General features: G+C 39.6%; 1 protein-coding gene across 1 annotated transcript in view; it reads right to left on the reverse strand.

Annotated features, from left to right (window-relative positions):
- Window positions 1-1,382: 1,382 nt before the first annotated feature.
- The window catches only part of LOC141016061 (1-phosphatidylinositol 4,5-bisphosphate phosphodiesterase delta-3-A-like), a 33,371-nt gene continuing 17,842 nt past the window's right edge, over window positions 1,383-16,911 (reverse strand). The window contains exons 4-16 of the mRNA XM_073490313.1: window positions 15,249-15,477; window positions 14,593-14,722; window positions 13,926-14,151; window positions 13,341-13,542; window positions 11,692-11,836; window positions 11,214-11,366; window positions 7,590-7,733; window positions 7,220-7,373; window positions 6,956-7,072; window positions 6,550-6,728; window positions 6,022-6,157; window positions 5,479-5,628; window positions 1,383-5,396 (exon numbers count right to left, since the gene is read on the reverse strand). Coding sequence (XP_073346414.1) covers window positions 5,236-5,396; window positions 5,479-5,628; window positions 6,022-6,157; window positions 6,550-6,728; window positions 6,956-7,072; window positions 7,220-7,373; window positions 7,590-7,733; window positions 11,214-11,366; window positions 11,692-11,836; window positions 13,341-13,542; window positions 13,926-14,151; window positions 14,593-14,722; window positions 15,249-15,477 — 2,126 coding nt within the window. The 3' untranslated portion in view covers window positions 1,383-5,235. The remainder of the gene's footprint in view (window positions 5,397-5,478; window positions 5,629-6,021; window positions 6,158-6,549; window positions 6,729-6,955; window positions 7,073-7,219; window positions 7,374-7,589; window positions 7,734-11,213; window positions 11,367-11,691; window positions 11,837-13,340; window positions 13,543-13,925; window positions 14,152-14,592; window positions 14,723-15,248; window positions 15,478-16,911) is intronic.

Raw genomic sequence — 16,911 nt, forward strand, 5'->3', positions numbered from 1 at the left:
TGCTCAAGATTTCAAACATTTCGTTCAACTCCCAAATTAAAGAGAACAAATGAGTTTGATTAAGTATTACAAATTTGGTGATAATGGTTATCAGAGAAAGGCAACTATTAACATTTAGCTTAAACTTCTCAAAATATTGCCAGCCAAGGAGTTCAGCAAGCTCCAAGAGGGCAGCATAGTTTGTGTTTTGAACCTGTTCATGAATAAACATACTTTCTGGTTCTCCTACCTCTGCTCCTCCTGGTACAGCAGCAGCTTCTGCACTTTGCTCTTCTCCTCTATGCTCCTGTCCTGCTTCTCCATCATTTCCTCTGCTGTGGCCTCTATCCACATTGGAAGTTCCCGCCTGTCTTGTCTAATGGTAGATACAGTCAATGATATTGCATTTGGTAAAACTACCTAAAACTGTAACTGTAAAAAAAGTGTGTGTCCAATTGCCCTCCTTCCAAAACATTACTATCAGACAGTAAAGAGACCTGTGGCATTTCTCCACCAGCACTTTTTTGGCTCATACCATCCTTTCATTCACCCCTCTCACTCATGCTCATTTCTACTGGCCTGTCATTATTTGGGGCCGTCAATTGATATCAGCTGCTCACATCAGCCGGTCACATCCATCCAATAGCATAGCGACACACCTTCTTGCAGCTGTCTTTTTAAATACAATAGTCTCCTCTAGTTCATTCATGCTGCTGTTTTGCATGTGCACTCCACCTCCTTATCATCACCCAGTCTTCACAGATTCACCAGGTTCATCAGCCTATCTGACTCAGAAGAGTCATCAACCACCACCACAAGTGTCTGCATTCCATTATCACATATCATGTGCTGTAATAAACATTTTCTTTACTTCATTCAACAGTCTCTCCTGATTGAAATAATGTTGGAGGCAAATTCAATACCTCTATCATTTTTGGCACAGATGGATTCAGGAGTACTTAACAATGTGACAGGAACGACAACAGTGGTCAAAAGATAAGAGAACCTTTTCTGCTCTGTGTGACAGGACCCACCTCCTACACATCCTGTGATATGCAATTTATTAACTGAGAGAATAAATCCAGTAAGAAACGACCAGTAATGTCCACACAGAAGCACAAATGTCTGTGTGGTTATTGTGGAGAAGCTCTGTTGTTAGTTGGGCACTGTACTACACCAAAATAGACATACAGCTAGGAATGAGGACAACAAATAAGGCAAAGAATGTTTTTTTTTAAAACTCACCAAAATTGTGAATGGTCAGGGTATAGGATATGGTAGGACATCAGAGACTGCTAAAAGCACGACAAATAAAAACAGAGAAAGGACTGGGAGAGCAGCACAGAGGCTGCCATCCATGCCACCAACTTGGGTGATCATGGTCATAAACAACATAAGAAGGCTGAACTTAAACTTTTATTTTACTTTTTACTGTAAAAACATTTGCATGTGTCAGTTAACAGTTTGGTTAAGAGCCGGACTTCAGTTACATAAATACTATGTGACATTATGAGGTTCTTCAGCCATTTTCAGAATTTTTTATTGCATTTCTATTCTATCATTTTGTATAACCTGTTCATATAAATAACATCAGGTTGATTATACAGTTGGTGCAGCACAAAAGCAAACAGTATAATACTTCAGATAAATAAATAAACAACAATAATGTCAATGGTTTGAATTGCGCAGTGACAGTTTTTGTTATAATTGCTACAGTTAAAAAAAAAACACAGCTTGTTTTTACTCTACCCATATTGGTCTTTCTTACATTTACAGTTCCTGATACATTTGTAAGTGCAATATTTTCAGAAAATGGGCTGGAATCTTTGAGATTGTTAAGCATTGGCACTGGCTCCAAAACTTCAGATATTACACTGATTCTTAAAAGAGTTTCTGATCACATTTTCTGTCAAATGGACAAAGCAGATCATGATTCATCTGACAAAAACATTATTTTAACAGTCTTTTCATCATACCAAACATATTCTGAATATGTCAGATTATTTCATACATTTATAAGATGCTTGACAACTAATACTGATCTCTAATATCCCTTCATCTTAGCACCCAGCCCTGATTCAAAGTCCTTCAAGTTTCAAGATTCTCCTTGAAGTTATCATGATGTCAGATATTCATAGTTCTTCTAGACACATGTAAATCAACATGAATATGAAAGTCTTAATACCAACTCCTGCAAATCAACAAAGACATCACTATAAAAACCTTTCATTTAACATAATATGGTATAGTAGATGACTTTACAGAGTGATGTCTGACGCAGAAATGTGTCTTATAATCTGTTCAATCACTGACTGTAATAAAGCCTTTATGTCACAGTGGCCAGGATCATCAGTGAAGCTGACTCTCCTTGCACAGTACACATTTAAACACAAAGTAAACAAAGACAATGGCAAATAAAACAAAGACAACAAATACACACAACTATGAAGCATATCCATCTAATCGAATAAACTAACTATAAGGCAGCAGATTTATCTAGTTCACATCAGCATTTAGCTATTGCATAACTGCGCAAATTGTATTTGCTAATAATAATAATAATAATAATAATATAAAAAATCTCTAGTATCTACCTAATGATATAGTTTGGTCTCACTCATTTACTCATAAAACAAAAAAACAAACATACTGTAGATTGAAATTATGTCAAGCTAAAACATACTGCAACACATTTCTCTTCAAATGTTTTCAGTTTAATACGATGCACTATAGGCTGCATAACAAAGTACTAGGATGGGATTTTACTGCCAACAGGCCCTGCATTTGTACAGCAAAGCAGAAGGCAAGCAGAAACAAGAGCTTTTCATCATCATGGAAGTCTACAGAAACATTGTTAAAAACGCTCCATATGGCTCTTTAGCTCTTTTGCAATAGTATTAGGGAAAATGCCAGATTTGAAGCCTGTATCCGATTTAAAATGAGAGTTGTAGTCAGACTTGGCCTCCCTGATGCAGTTCAAAAGATATTTGAGGGTATTATTGTCTTGATACACAAGCATTCGTTTTTGATATAACGGGAGATAAGAGAAACATAGCTAATGTAGGGGAGTAGAAAAATGTCTCTTGGAGAACCAAGATTTCTTTGTCATGTATACAGGTAAACAGAGTTCTAATGAGCACTTTACAGACAGTAGAAGTAACAGTGGAGTGGCTGGGTGAAAGAACCGTTAATTATTCATCTAAAGTCCACTGAAACGGAAACTTTGTCTGTAGTCTCAGTCTGTTTGATTGCATACCCGGCTGCAAGAGTACGTTTTTTTCAAACTTAGAATATTGATTATTTCGTTAAATATCTGAATACAATACTTGCATGCTATGTGTATGCTGACATACTTGTTCTGGTCTGTGATCAGATCCTTCCTAATGTGACCCCACAGTAAGAAAGCTAACTAAAGTTAATATGAGGCATTAGCAGATCAAGTTAGAAAAATCAAATTAGTATCTTTAGTTTGAATTTTTTGGATTGTAATTCGCTCTTTGTATTTAATTTCCTTGATCAGCTGCGGCAGAGGGATACTTCCTGGTAATCACATTTAGATATTTGACAGGACAAAATACCAGCAAAGATACCCACTTCATTTGATTTATGTCATGTTCAGTCCAGCATTAGGTGCGAACCAAAAAACACAGCAGGTTAATTGCAGATTCTTAGTAGATTACTCTATAATGTGAGCAGCATAATTCTACTATTAACCTCATAATTGTCAAGACGGAGGACAAAATGATTTCCAGAGTTATAAAATCTTGACTCACAGTATTTTAGACACTGTGCAATGTTTTTGCATTGTTTCACACTCATGTAACTATCCCTGAAACTGGCTTTCATGGACTTTGACTCTGGCCCCACTGGTGCCTGAAACAAGTAACCTACCTCTGCAGACCCTTCCATTTTTTAATGCAGGTCTGTTTTAAGAACACTCGTATCTCATAGCATGGGCATGCTTGAAACAAACTAGCTTGTATAAAGTCAAGTCAATTTTATTTATATAGTGCCAACTTACAAGAAAAGTTATCTCATGACACTTTTCAACTGCAGCAGGTCTAGATGATACTCTTTAATGAACTAATTTACAGAGATCCAAGTTTCCCCCCATGAGCAAGCATTTGGCGACAGTGGCGAGAAAAAACTGCCTTTTAAAAGGCAAAAATCCAGAGCAGAACCAGACTCAATGGTGGGCGGCCATCTTTGACCGATTGGGGTTGGGACAAATTTAGGTTAGGTTTATAGCTTTTCTGAAACGGCCACACTTAAAGATGAGTGTCATGCCTGCTGTCATTGAGAGGGGAACGATGCAATAAACTGGGGAAAATGAAAAAAGAGGAGAAAGAAAGAAAGAAAGAAAGAAAGAAAGAAAGAAAGAAAGAAAGAAAGAAAGAAAGAAAGAAAGAAGGAAATCAAATCATACCCACTTTCTTACTTCCACTCACCTGGCCAGTAGCGGCGTGAAGTGGACATGTTTGTTGGACTTTTGGTTTCAGAAAAGTTTCAAAAATTGGGATCACTTTATGACAATCTAATTGCATATCAGCAGGCATTTCTAAACTATTTAGATAAAATAGACACTAAAATAAGGTACTTGTAGTTTAAAAAACCTCCTTCCTGTAGAAGAGTTTGAGAGGTAAGCTACAGACAAAATCTAGCAGCAGATTTTGGACAGGGTCTCATAGATTATATATATGTAGACTTCTGCAGGCTGCTTTAACGGGTCGTCATTGAGTGAAAATCAACCCTCCATTAACAGAGGAATTAAAGAGAAGGTTCTGGCTTCATGTATCCTCCAGTCAAAGTGACTAGATGAATTTTTTGGGACGGAATGAGGTTAGGAGTGCAGTTAAACCAATCACAGCCAAAACTGAGATTGGGTTCATTGCTGATGGTATTTACCTCCCTGATTGTATCTTCTTTTTATTGTTTACACACCCTTGGAAAGACCAGGTGTTTATTCACAAAACCTACTGGCATAATAAATGTAACTCACTCAGCTGTAAAGAGTGTTTTCTTTCTTCTTCATAATATTAAAATACTGTCAGTTTTACTGTTTTCATTTTGTAAGAACACAATCCTCTTGTTCCATAAAATATGGACTGAAGGAGGATATAGCTGCAACATTTATAAGGTTATAACCATGGAATTTTATGAATAAGGGCACAGATCTTTCATTGCCTGGGTCAGTTAGGCCCTGGGATCTTCCCTGTTGGCCTCCAAGCTTCATGGTATTATGGGGTAGAGACAGGATTAGGGTTTCTTGGCTGAAGACTTGGCCGGTGACCTGGCCGGTGATTTAGCTGATGATTTTGAGGGACTGCTCTGACATGGAGTGATCTTAACATGGATGAAGATTGAAGAGGGTGAAAGTCTGGAGCCATCCTGTTTAAGCAATCGGACATGACGGTAACCTGCAGAGATACAGAAAAGAAGCTCAGGAGAGCAAATATTTGGTACACTGTAATAGCCAAACTGCAATGTCCCATCACTCACCTGAACGGAGACTTGTGAAGGGCAGCGTGTACTGTCCCAGGAAGTCATTGCTTGAGGTATAGTCATGGTCCTCCACCATGAAACGAACCAGAGCCAGGTCAGGGGCATGGACGGTAAAGTTAAAGGTACAGTCCCACCGCGGGTTAAAGCCTGAGCCACAGAAAAAGACTTATTGACACCAATTTGTGCAGTTTTACTTAAGGAACTTTTATGTGAATTCATTTTTAAGTAGTATGTTGTTTTTTTGTCTGAACCCTCACAACCCTGACAATTGACCTCAAGTACCCATTTATTCCACCTGTCATTTTTCAAATGACTGATCATTTGTTTGGTAAAGTTCATGTGCATTCTTACATTACTTACTTACTTACTTACTTTTAGCTATTAACTACTTACTCACTACTTCCAGCTCTTCTCCATGTATCCATTACTTTACATAAATAATTCAGCTATTAATTTTTTTAAAGTTTTTTTTTTAAGTTTTTGGAACAAAATGCTGTGAAAATGGTCCATTTGTTGCCTTTTGTCCGTAAAGGTATTTACCATTGTTGTCGACATGATGAGTTTTCTTCTTATCGTTGTCAATGGGAGCACCATGTATCTCCACCCACACCTGAGGGTCCACAATGGAGCTGGGCTTGTCCCATTCTGGTTTAGGGAGCTGCTGAGCTGAAATAATCTGAAAAAACAATAATAACAGAGCTTCATTTGATCACTTTAGAATACAGCAAGAGCTTATCCAACTGTTCTGACACTCTGATGCAACGACAGCCTTTCAGTGACTTTCTTTCTTTCTTTCTTTCTTTCTTTCTTTCTTTCTTTCTTTCTTTCTTTCTTTCTTCCTTCCGTCCTTCCTTCCTTCCTTCCTTCCTTCCTTCCTTCCTTTCCAGATGCAGCCAATTACAACTCCCTTCACCAGTACAGTAAGACATATTCAGTCACCAAACTTCTGCAGTTCGATGAATACTGTTTTTCAGATGTGAACTGACAGTATGGTAACATACATTTAAAACCTGCAGTTTCATCTGTTTTGCTAGTGTTATTCATTTGGGAGGTTTGGCGCCATCTTACCCGAACAGTGAGCAGGACAGGTTGATGGCCAGGACCTCCACCCACATTCTCGGGGTTGAAGTTGATGTCAGGCTGGTACATGAAAGGAGGCTTCAGGATGTAGCCACACTGACCATTCTGCAGGAACCTGCCATGGTTTAAGTCCATCTGCTCACCAGGTGTCTGGAAATTCAAAGCAACTGGAGAAAAAATACAACACATCTGTGTTAACAGTGTATATTTTGGTCTCCCACAATGATACATTTTTTTTATTTTTATAGTACCAGTGGGGGGTTGGATGTTGGGACTTGGGTGGCACAGACCAAAGAGAGAAAGGTGAGAAGGTTTGTCTGAATAACAACTCTTGATTATTCTGTCTACTTCTCTTTAAGAGTAAAAAAAAGAGTTACATAAAATAAGTTCTCACCAATCTGACAGCCCCCGTTCCACATCTCCTGAGGGTTGTAGTTGGAGGACTGGAGGCGCTGTCCTGAGGGGTAGATCCTGCTGAGCTGGTGGCTGTTGTGACGCACAAAATACATCCCTGCAGGAGAAAAACAACAATCAAAGGTAACTTTCTGCTTCCACCCAAATCTTCTATTATTCCATTTTCATTTTTTTCAATTGTGGGCAGTCTTTAAACTACTTAGCTTTTCTTTAAGAAAGCAAGTTTAGTCACATATACACATACCTGAGTCCTTAACATGCCTGAGTGCTTCACTTTCAGAAAAAGACGACATGTCAGTTGATGGGCTTTTGGCCGATTGTTCAAAGCTTTTAAAGGGAACACTTCGGGTGTACACCACCAGCTCTGACAGCTCTGGACTCAGCTTAGATACACCTGGCTGAGATGACACACATGAAAACCAATCACATTCTTAACAATCCAACAAAAAAACAAACCAAAAAAAAGTGGCCAAACTGGTCACTCTCAGTTTATCCTCATTACTACTTTCAACATTTGGTGGTTCCACAAACATTAGTCCTAACCAAATACCACCAAAGATGTGATGAGAGCCACTACTGCAAGGATAAAGGTGATCTGGTGGTGTTGTCCCCACCTTCTTGTCCTCTTTCTTTCTTCTGGGTTTGCCTTCGCTGCATCGGCTGGCTTCCTCATCTGAGGAGCTGAGGTCTGACGAGCTGGACGAGCACTCCTCCACACGCTCCTTCTTCCCCTTCACCAGGATTTTAAACTGAAGATCCTGCAAACACAACAATTATTGTTATTATTATTGTTGTTATTATTATTATTATACAACACAACAACACAACAAACAGTGCACACACAATACATCTTGTTTGAAAATGATAAATGATAAACTATTTTTGTCATCACAAGAGCTAGTCCTGCCGCTTCAGCTACCATGACTGTTTATTTATGATCACCACTATTACTATGGTGATAAAACATTCAGAGGCTGAACAGAGGTGGTGCAGCAATGGACAGTATGAGAAAAATAATGTGTTCTCTGAACATTAAAGCATATAAACATTTTCTAGTAGACACCCAAAATAAAAGTGTATTGCTGAAAATAAGCAGAATATGGGACCATTAAAAATATTTAATTTACAACTAAACTACCTTTCCAGGGAAACTAATCAAGTAAAATTCAGGTACCAGTAACCGCAACTATAGCCCCCTACCAAGCATATTTTGGTTATCTGACATGTGTAGTTACTAGCTGCCTGTCAAATTTAAAAATATACTGCATTATAATTGATAGAAAAATTTAACAGTATAACAAGTACTACTAAAAAGTAGGTTAGCTCCACTACAAGCTATATTTGAAATTGTGGTTTTGCAACTGTGAGTTAAATTTGCAATAGTATATATATGTATGTATATATATATATATATATATATATATATATATATATATATATATATATATATATATATGTATATATATATATATATATATATTTACATACATATATATATATATATATATATATATATATATATATATATATATATATATATATATACATATATACTGTATATATGCATATATATTTATATTTGCTTCAACTCATCATTCTGCAGTGAATAATAATTGCACAGTGCAGCGATAGAAAAATGACACCATCCGCCTACTGGGCTAGATTTTTTCCGACAAAAATGAAGGTCACATTATGTCACAGAAATTCATGTAGAAACATCAAATACTTTTAAAGTACAATTTATTTTAAGTTTGGCCCTCTCAGCTAAATGTAAGCATTTTTTTAATTCTTCTGATTCATTTTTTACTGGATTGGCCTGAAATTCGTCCTGAACATCCAAGAAACCCTAAGGAAACTTTGCAACTTGTATTCATAAAAACGGGAACAGAATTTTAGGAATTTTTGCTAACTAATTAAAAAGGAAAAACTGAAATATCACATTTATTACAGGTATTCAGACCCTTCACTCTGTACTTAGTTGAAGCACCTTTGGCAGCAATTACAGCATCGAGTCTTCTTGGGAATGATGCCACAAGCTTTGCACACCTGGATTTGGGGATTTTCTGCCATTTCTCTCTGCAGATCCTCTCAAGCTCTGTCAGGTTGGATGAGGACTGTCTGTGGACAGCCATTGTCAGGTCTCTCCAGATATGTTTGATTAGGTTCAAGTCAGGGCTCTGGCCACTCAAGGACATTCACAGAGTTGTCCTGAAACCACTCCTACATTGTCTTGGCTGTGTGCTTCAGGTCATTGTCCTGTTGGAAGGTGAACCTTCAGCCCAGTCTGAGGATATCTCTGTACTTTACTCCGTTCAACTTTCCCTCAACCCTGACCAAACGCCCAGTCCCTGCCACTGAAAAACAACCCCAAAGCATGATGCTGCCTCCACCGTGCTTCACCGTTGGGATGGTACTGGGCAGGTGATGAGTGGTGCCTGGTTTCCTCCAGACGCTTACAATTGAGGCCGAGCAGTTCAATCTTGGTTACATCAGACCAGAGAATCTTGTTTCTCACAGTCTGAGTGTCCTTAGGTGCTTTTTTGCAAACTTCCACTGAGGAGAGGCATCCGTCTGGCCACTCTGCCATAAAGCCCAGATCGGTGCAGTATTGCAGTGATGGTTGTCCTTCTGGAAGTTTCTCCCATCTCTACACAGGATCTGTGGAGCTCAGCCAGAGTGACCATCGGGTTCTTGGTCACTTCTCTTTCCAAGGCCCTTCTGCCGATTGCTCAGTTTTTGCCACTCTGCTCTTGGGGACCTTCAATGCAGCAGAAGTGTTTCTGTAGCCTTCCCCAGGTCTGTGCATCAACACAATCCTGTCTCTGAGCCCTGCAGGCAGTTCCTTCGACCTCATGTCTTGGTTTTTGCTCTGATAAGCATTGTCAGCTTTGAGACCTTATATGGACAGGTGTGTGCCTTTCCAAATCATGTCCAATCAATAGAATTTATCATAGGTGGACTCCATCAAGGTGGAGAAACATCTCAAAAATGATCAAGAGAAATGGGAGGCACCTGAGCTTAATTTTAAGTGACACAGCAAAGGGTCTGAATACTTGTGTCAATGTGATATTCCAGTTTTTCCTTTTTAATAAATTTGCAAGAATTTCTAAAATTCTGTTTCCACTTTCTCATCATGGTGTATTGAGATAGATTGATGAGGGGAAAAAAATCATTTAAACGATTTTAGCATAAGGCTGCAACATAACAAAATGTGAAAAAAGTGAAGGGACCTGAATAACTGAATGCACGGTATATACAAATTCAAAGATGTTATATTACTCCTTCATTGTCTATAATTTTTTGAAAGTAGCTAAGTTTTAATACTTGTCACTGACTGTAATGTTACATTCAGTGGTTTTATTTCATAGGTAGATATTTATACTGTGTTGAATTAAAGTTTTCTGTCTGTCTGATGCCTATTGTGCCTGTTTTTCATTGGGTTCTTCTGCAAGTGGAAACTTGCAAGTCAATACGGCCATAGTGATGCAAGTTTTTAATTAGACCTGGTAACAGGCATTAACTAGATATAATAACTATAGAAATAGCCAATCTTCCCACTGATGCTTATGTAGCTCATATAGAAGCATCGACATTAAATTGAGACTGTTTCATAACAATACAATAATGTATGAAAATGGTAGGATAAAAATAAAACAGTAAATAAGAGGTCCTCAAAGCTGACAATATAACCCTAACCCTCATCTGAGTGTAATAATGTGATTAATGGGGCACAGATCACGAGTGCACCAACCCTCACACATATGATTATGAGAGAGAGAGTCTCAGTCCATCTAACAAAAACAGGCTGCTTTCTGCATCACATGTAATCCTAACAAAGTTACAGTTGCCATCAAGACAGCGAAAGGGTTAATGAATGTCTCATAGCCATTAACAGAAATAAAAGTCCTGCAGTCCAGTTGGAGAGTGCTTGGATATTAAAATGAGTGTCAGAGGGAAATCTCTGACAGTCAGTCACTGGCTATTTTTAACCACATCCACATTCTATTGGAAAGTAACAAGCACAGTCCAAATATCTATCAGGACAAATCATTTAATCATGCCAGGTTGTTTAATCTTTCAGGCAGCTGGAAAAACTGCCGTTGTGTAAGAACATTGAATGTGGTTCCAGTGGGTGCAGTCATAATCTATGTCCCAATTAAAGGCCCCATTAGTCTCAATAGATGTAGTCGTTCTTATGGGGATTTAACTTTAATCTGGTTTTGGAACAGTGTACTTACCTCTGGAGAGGGCAGTTTGTGAGGATCCAGATCCTTAAGGGGCTTAGTGAGCAGCTTTTCTCCTAGGATGGATCGTAGGTGTCGAGCCATTACTGTCTGCTGCTCCACGGAGCAGTGGTTCTCCAAGGACAGGATCAGAGGGTAAGGAGAAGCCTGGGAGAGAGGGACGGGGGTACAAAGTCAGGGAGAAAAGGATTTGTTTCCATGGAGAAGAAGGGATAGAAGTCAGCTTTTAGCCTGTGAGCATAATTATAAATGTACACATAACTTTCATACCGTATAGATTTCATTCAAATTAATAACCCCTTTGTCATCCTAAATAAATATTAATTGATTAATTCAGAAAGATCCCAATCACAAACTTAAACATTTACCTGTACCTTATATCTCTGCATGAATGTGACCAAATCTGAAAACTGTGTGCCTGTATTTATGCACTTGACAAGTAGAATGATTCTGACTCTAATAAAATACTCACTTTAAAAGCGTATTCATTGATAGTCTCAATGACTTCGACAAAGGGCACTTTGGAGGTGAGTGTGTGTCCGTGGTAGATGACTGGCTCTCCTTTATCTCCGTCCCAACAGTCCAGCTCCACACAGCGGCAGCCATGATTCAGGGCTCTAAGAGGGAAAAATCATCCTTAGGAATCTCTAAAACAGAGATGGCTCAGTGAATAAAGGTGAAGCCCCTCATCGCTTTCTGTTGGTGAGTGGTGGATTTCAACAACATACAAAGATTAACTGTGTCCCAGTTCACGACCAGTCTGTCTTAAAAGATATGAAGTCTGGGGCCTGAACCTGGTCCTCTTCCTCAAAGTTTTGCCTCACGGCGACCAAAGTGTGTTTGTTTGACTCTCATTGAGAACGGAAGGTTTCCCTCAAATGGCTACCTACTTAGTAAATACCAGTCTCGCTCTCCAGCAAATTGAATTATAGTAAGTGACAAACAACACAGCACTTTATAGTCTATCCATCCTTCCTATTAAGGATACTTATCTGTAGGACTGTTCGAAGGCCATTTTTGGGCTTTTGGGAGTGGAGGTGCAAAATTGGGGTCAATATTTATTTTCTAGCCAACTTTGCAGATAATATGAGTCTAACGTGGGACAAGGACACTGTCTCCCCCTCCCTCCAGTTAGCATATAGGGAGGGTTGAGCTCACAGACCCTTTCTCGTTGGACTGTATTTGTGCACACGGACCAGAAACACTTCCTCCCGAGGATGACTTTCTGCTATACACACCTGGTTTTTGTCAGTGTGGGTTTTAAGACTAATTAAACACCAAAGCGGAGCTACATTTCAAAGTCTTTATCAGTCTTTTGCTTTTTTTTGTTGTGCAGCCGATGAAACCTCTCCTTCCTCTTAAAAAAGGGACGAACACTAAACATAAAACAAAGCATTCAATACTGATTTGGACATTTGGACGTTAGTTACCATAGCAACGATAAAAGCTTCAAAGCTGCGAAACATGTGGGTCAGTCCTCCTTAAATGCATCTGTGTTTCACAGCCACTGTTTCAGCTGCAACTGTTGACGGTGTTGATCAACAGGCCAAACTACATTAACTACATTAACTCCCTCTGTCTTCAGAAAACCAGCATCCACCTGCCCCGGTCATTTTGGGCAGTGTCTTTGACTCATGTCACTCCCTGCACACCTTCCCTTTAACCATCCTGCACCCCCCTGGGGGAGCACCACACGGTTTAAAAACGTCTTCACCACAGCAGTCCAGAACAACTGCATTACTACTGGCACCAAATCAGTTCACCTGTCCATCTTCCACTGGGGTAGCAACTCACTCCCAAACTAGGTGGTGTGTGAACATTAATTCCAACCACTTTACACACTTTCCTTGAATCTGTTCTATTACTACAAAGTCTCGAAAAACTTCCTCTGGTATCCTTGAAGGTGTTTCATGACTGCAACAGAATCAGAATTACACTTTCTGTGGTTGAACATCTCCTCTCCCTAAGCTTTCCCACCCACACTCTTAATTAAAAGCACAGAATGGGATTAATTGGTTGTACCTAGCCTAGCGAGCTACATAGCAAAGTGCAGCACATTGGCACATTTATTCAGAAAATGTTACGTGTACAGTACAGGTTTGAGTTCCTATTTTTTCTTACCTGATGTATGGCTCTGTGCTGCTGTCTCCAGTCAGCTGGTCCTTAGTGAGGTAGGTGTTGTGGGAGGAGGAGATGAAGTAGTGTGCCAGTGAGTGTTTCATGTCTTGGTAAACCCGAGTGTGTTCCGGGTTAAATACACAGTTCTCCTTAGACAGCATGTACATGGTGAAACCATTGGGGGTCATGAATTGGTTTTTCTGGGCTGTACTGGGCAAAAGGCGCAAATACAAGTCAGTAAGGAAGGGGTATTATTATACAATGCCACAAATCACAGCTGTGTTTGAGTTGTTTGCAATACTTATTACTTAGCTTATTTACACATCGAACAGACCTGGAACAAAACTTTCTGGCAACCCAACATATGTAAGTAAATGTATCTAATATTCACTCTCTTTTTAGCTCTGTTTTTGTCTTTACCAACTCCTGAGAAAATATTTGGCTTTTTAGCTGCTGGACACTTTTCTGTCTCCCATTTGGGCCAGTGCAGGTAACGTGCTATGGGTTTATCAGAGCCATTTTGCTGAAAACACAGCCGATAAATGCTGGTAGGCCTACTTTACAATACATTGTTATTCAACACCGTACCCCACTCATTAAGTTCATAGGTGAGGATGAGGCTTTGGGCATGGGTGAGCGAAGCGTCCTCCCCCTGGTCCTTCAAGAAATCCTTCAGGTCCACAGTGGAAAGTACGCAGCTATTTGCAGAGTAGCGGATAAACACAGCATCCAGCTCTGGTCTCCGTAACAGCTCCCTGCAGAAAACTTCAATCTCTCCGTGGTCCAGACGACCGTCAGCTGACTGGTCACATTTCTGTGAGAGGAACACAGAGTCAGTCTTTGTTTAGGTTTAAACAACTATTTTCAAGCCGTTGTCAGTTGTCAAACCCAATAGTTGCACAGTTAATGAAGGACTGTTATTAGTCAAGTCAAATGTATTTATTTATCACTTTATCACATTAGTTCACCCAAAATGAAAAATCAGTCATTATCTGCTCACCCCCATGCCGATGGAAAGTCAAGTGAGGTTTTGTAGCTTCACAGCAAAACAGTGGTGCAGTATTGTCCTAAACAACAGAAGTGGATGGGGACTTGTTATAAAAGTTTTGTTTTTTTTCTGTTGTTTTCCTTACATTTTTATATTTTGTGGACAGTGAAACTTCACCCAGCTTTTCGTGTGCATGGGGGTGAGTAGATAATGACTGAATTTTTATTTTTGGGTGACCTTTAAGCATGTAGGCGTGCGTTCCACTACCTGGAAAAGGCTGCGCGCATACTGGTCACTCAGGTCGATGTTGATCATCTGCAACAGTGTCCGGACTTCGTCATAGCTCATCTTATCATCGTGGTTCTGGTCGGCTCGACTCAGGTAAGCATGAATCCAAGTGACACACAAACAGTCAAGGAAGCAGCAAGAGCAGAATATGCACAGTGTTTGGTGGTGTAATAGTTTGATCAATACGGCATTTTGAAGCTTATGTAACCCTCTTGTCTTGCCTGGTAGCGTACTCCAGTCCCTTCTGGCTGTGGATAAATAGCGGGCTACACTTCTCGTGTTCAGTCTTCTTTTAATGATCACCAAAACGGCAGAACAGCACAACTCATCTCTGACCTCAATGTCGGGGTTCACAACATAACAACTTCTACCTTATATATATAATATATAAAAATAACCCAAAATATAAGGTGTACAGTAATTCGGTTACACTTAGAACTAATATTTTATCATACTAACTCTTCTGCCTGTACATACTTTGTGTTGGTATTCGGAGCAGCAACATATGTTTTCTGTTGGCATTTTTGTTGGGAATCTTAAGGGTCTTTGCAGGGGGCTTACAAGACCAATGACTATTATCTCCCCATATATGTTATAGACAGTTATACAATTATGAATTAACAAGAATAGGATATTGGTCAAGTTTCTCTTTCTGGGTCATGTTCTCCACCCTCCCCTGCAGTGTTCGGATTCCACGGACCCAGTGTTGAGCCTCCTCCTGGCTCTGGCAGAGAAGATCCAGGCTTTTGCGGGACCCTTTGAAGACCACCGTCAAACACCGGCCCTCGGGTACTGAGCCAGCCATCTGCCGCAACATCTCTGACTGGCAACCCTCACGGACACACTCCACCTCCATGACAGAGACTGAGGATATTCCAGGGGAACATTGGGGAAAAGATGGAGGAAGAACAAGTAGATAAAGTGAAAATAATGCAAAAATGAATTATCTATTCTGTTATCAAGTGATATTTAAATCAAGAGGAACTTGTGAGTGCTTTGTTTTTAAAGAGGTTTTCATGGGATTTTTAATGGTATGTTAGAACTCAGTGACAGTTCTTTTGAGGTATTGTTTAGTATCGATCCTTAACCTCTGTTCTCACAATGGAAAGATCTGAGAGCTTGGACAGAAAATATAGGGACCAGGCGATTATAAAGGAGACAACCATGGCAATTAAGAAGCCATTCCTCTTGGACCTCTCTTAGCAAATGACAAACTGTCAATTAATTCACAAGACAGAAAAAGTCTGTCTGTTGTGGGTATTCTAGAGAAGACTGGTCAGGTCTGTCCATAAATAGGGTATGTCACGCTTTCCCACTTGAGGGAAAAAAGATCAAATAAAAGATAGATGTAAGTTCTCAGTTGAGCCCTGAATAACGTAAAATATCGGCTTTTAAGAGCCCCCAAAACAGTATCAGTGGCCCTTGTCCTGGGTTTTTCCAAGTCTCTGAACTTTTCTGGAGGATGAAAAGCATTCATCCAAAAGATTTCCAGCCTTGTGCAACACTGTGAATGTCTTCTGGTAGAGACTGTCTGATGACACTTACCATTATACCCATATTTTAAGGTCTATTATGCTCATACTTTTATTACTTTTACTTTTATTTGGGTGTCTCCTAGAAAATATTTACATGCCCTAATGTTCAAAAAACCCATTCTTTTTCTCATGCTTCTTCATTGCTGCAGCAACTCTATTCACCCTCTGTTTGAACGCTCCATTTTACTGCCTGTCTCTTTAAGGCCCCGCCCCTCTGAAAGAAGCCCAGTCTGCTCTGATCGGTCAGCTCTCACAGGTAGGCCCCGCCCACCCTTCATCATCAGCTCCTCTGCGTTTTTGCAACAACAGCCGTGCTTTAGACATGGCTACAGGCTAATTTAAAGGCACAGTTTCTGAATACAGGATGCATTTCACCGTGGACTGAGCGTTGTGATACTTTCACTTTCACTACTTTATAGTTGCACCCAAGTGTGGCCACTGGTAACCCTTTTGCCTTCTGACATAGTCTGATATGTCAAACAGTAAGAACAAGTCCTTTTCTAGCATAACCCGATGCTTACATCACTGGAGGAAAAATAGTGAGGGAAGAGGGAAGCTTAAGTCTCTTGCACAGCTCTCTCAACCATGGCCTACATGCTTGAATTGCTTGGATTTTATTGCACAATCATATCTGTCACTTTGGATTTCTCTGCTCGTGACTTTTAACTACACACTCAAACTGTGATATCTTCACAGTACTCTACAATCAATCTCTCATTCTGTGCGTTATTAACACACTTTATCCAATTAATCCATGACACAA

This window comes from Pagrus major, chromosome 20, assembly GCF_040436345.1.
Source record: "Pagrus major chromosome 20, Pma_NU_1.0".
In the NCBI taxonomy this organism is placed as follows: domain Eukaryota; kingdom Metazoa; phylum Chordata; class Actinopteri; order Spariformes; family Sparidae; genus Pagrus; species Pagrus major.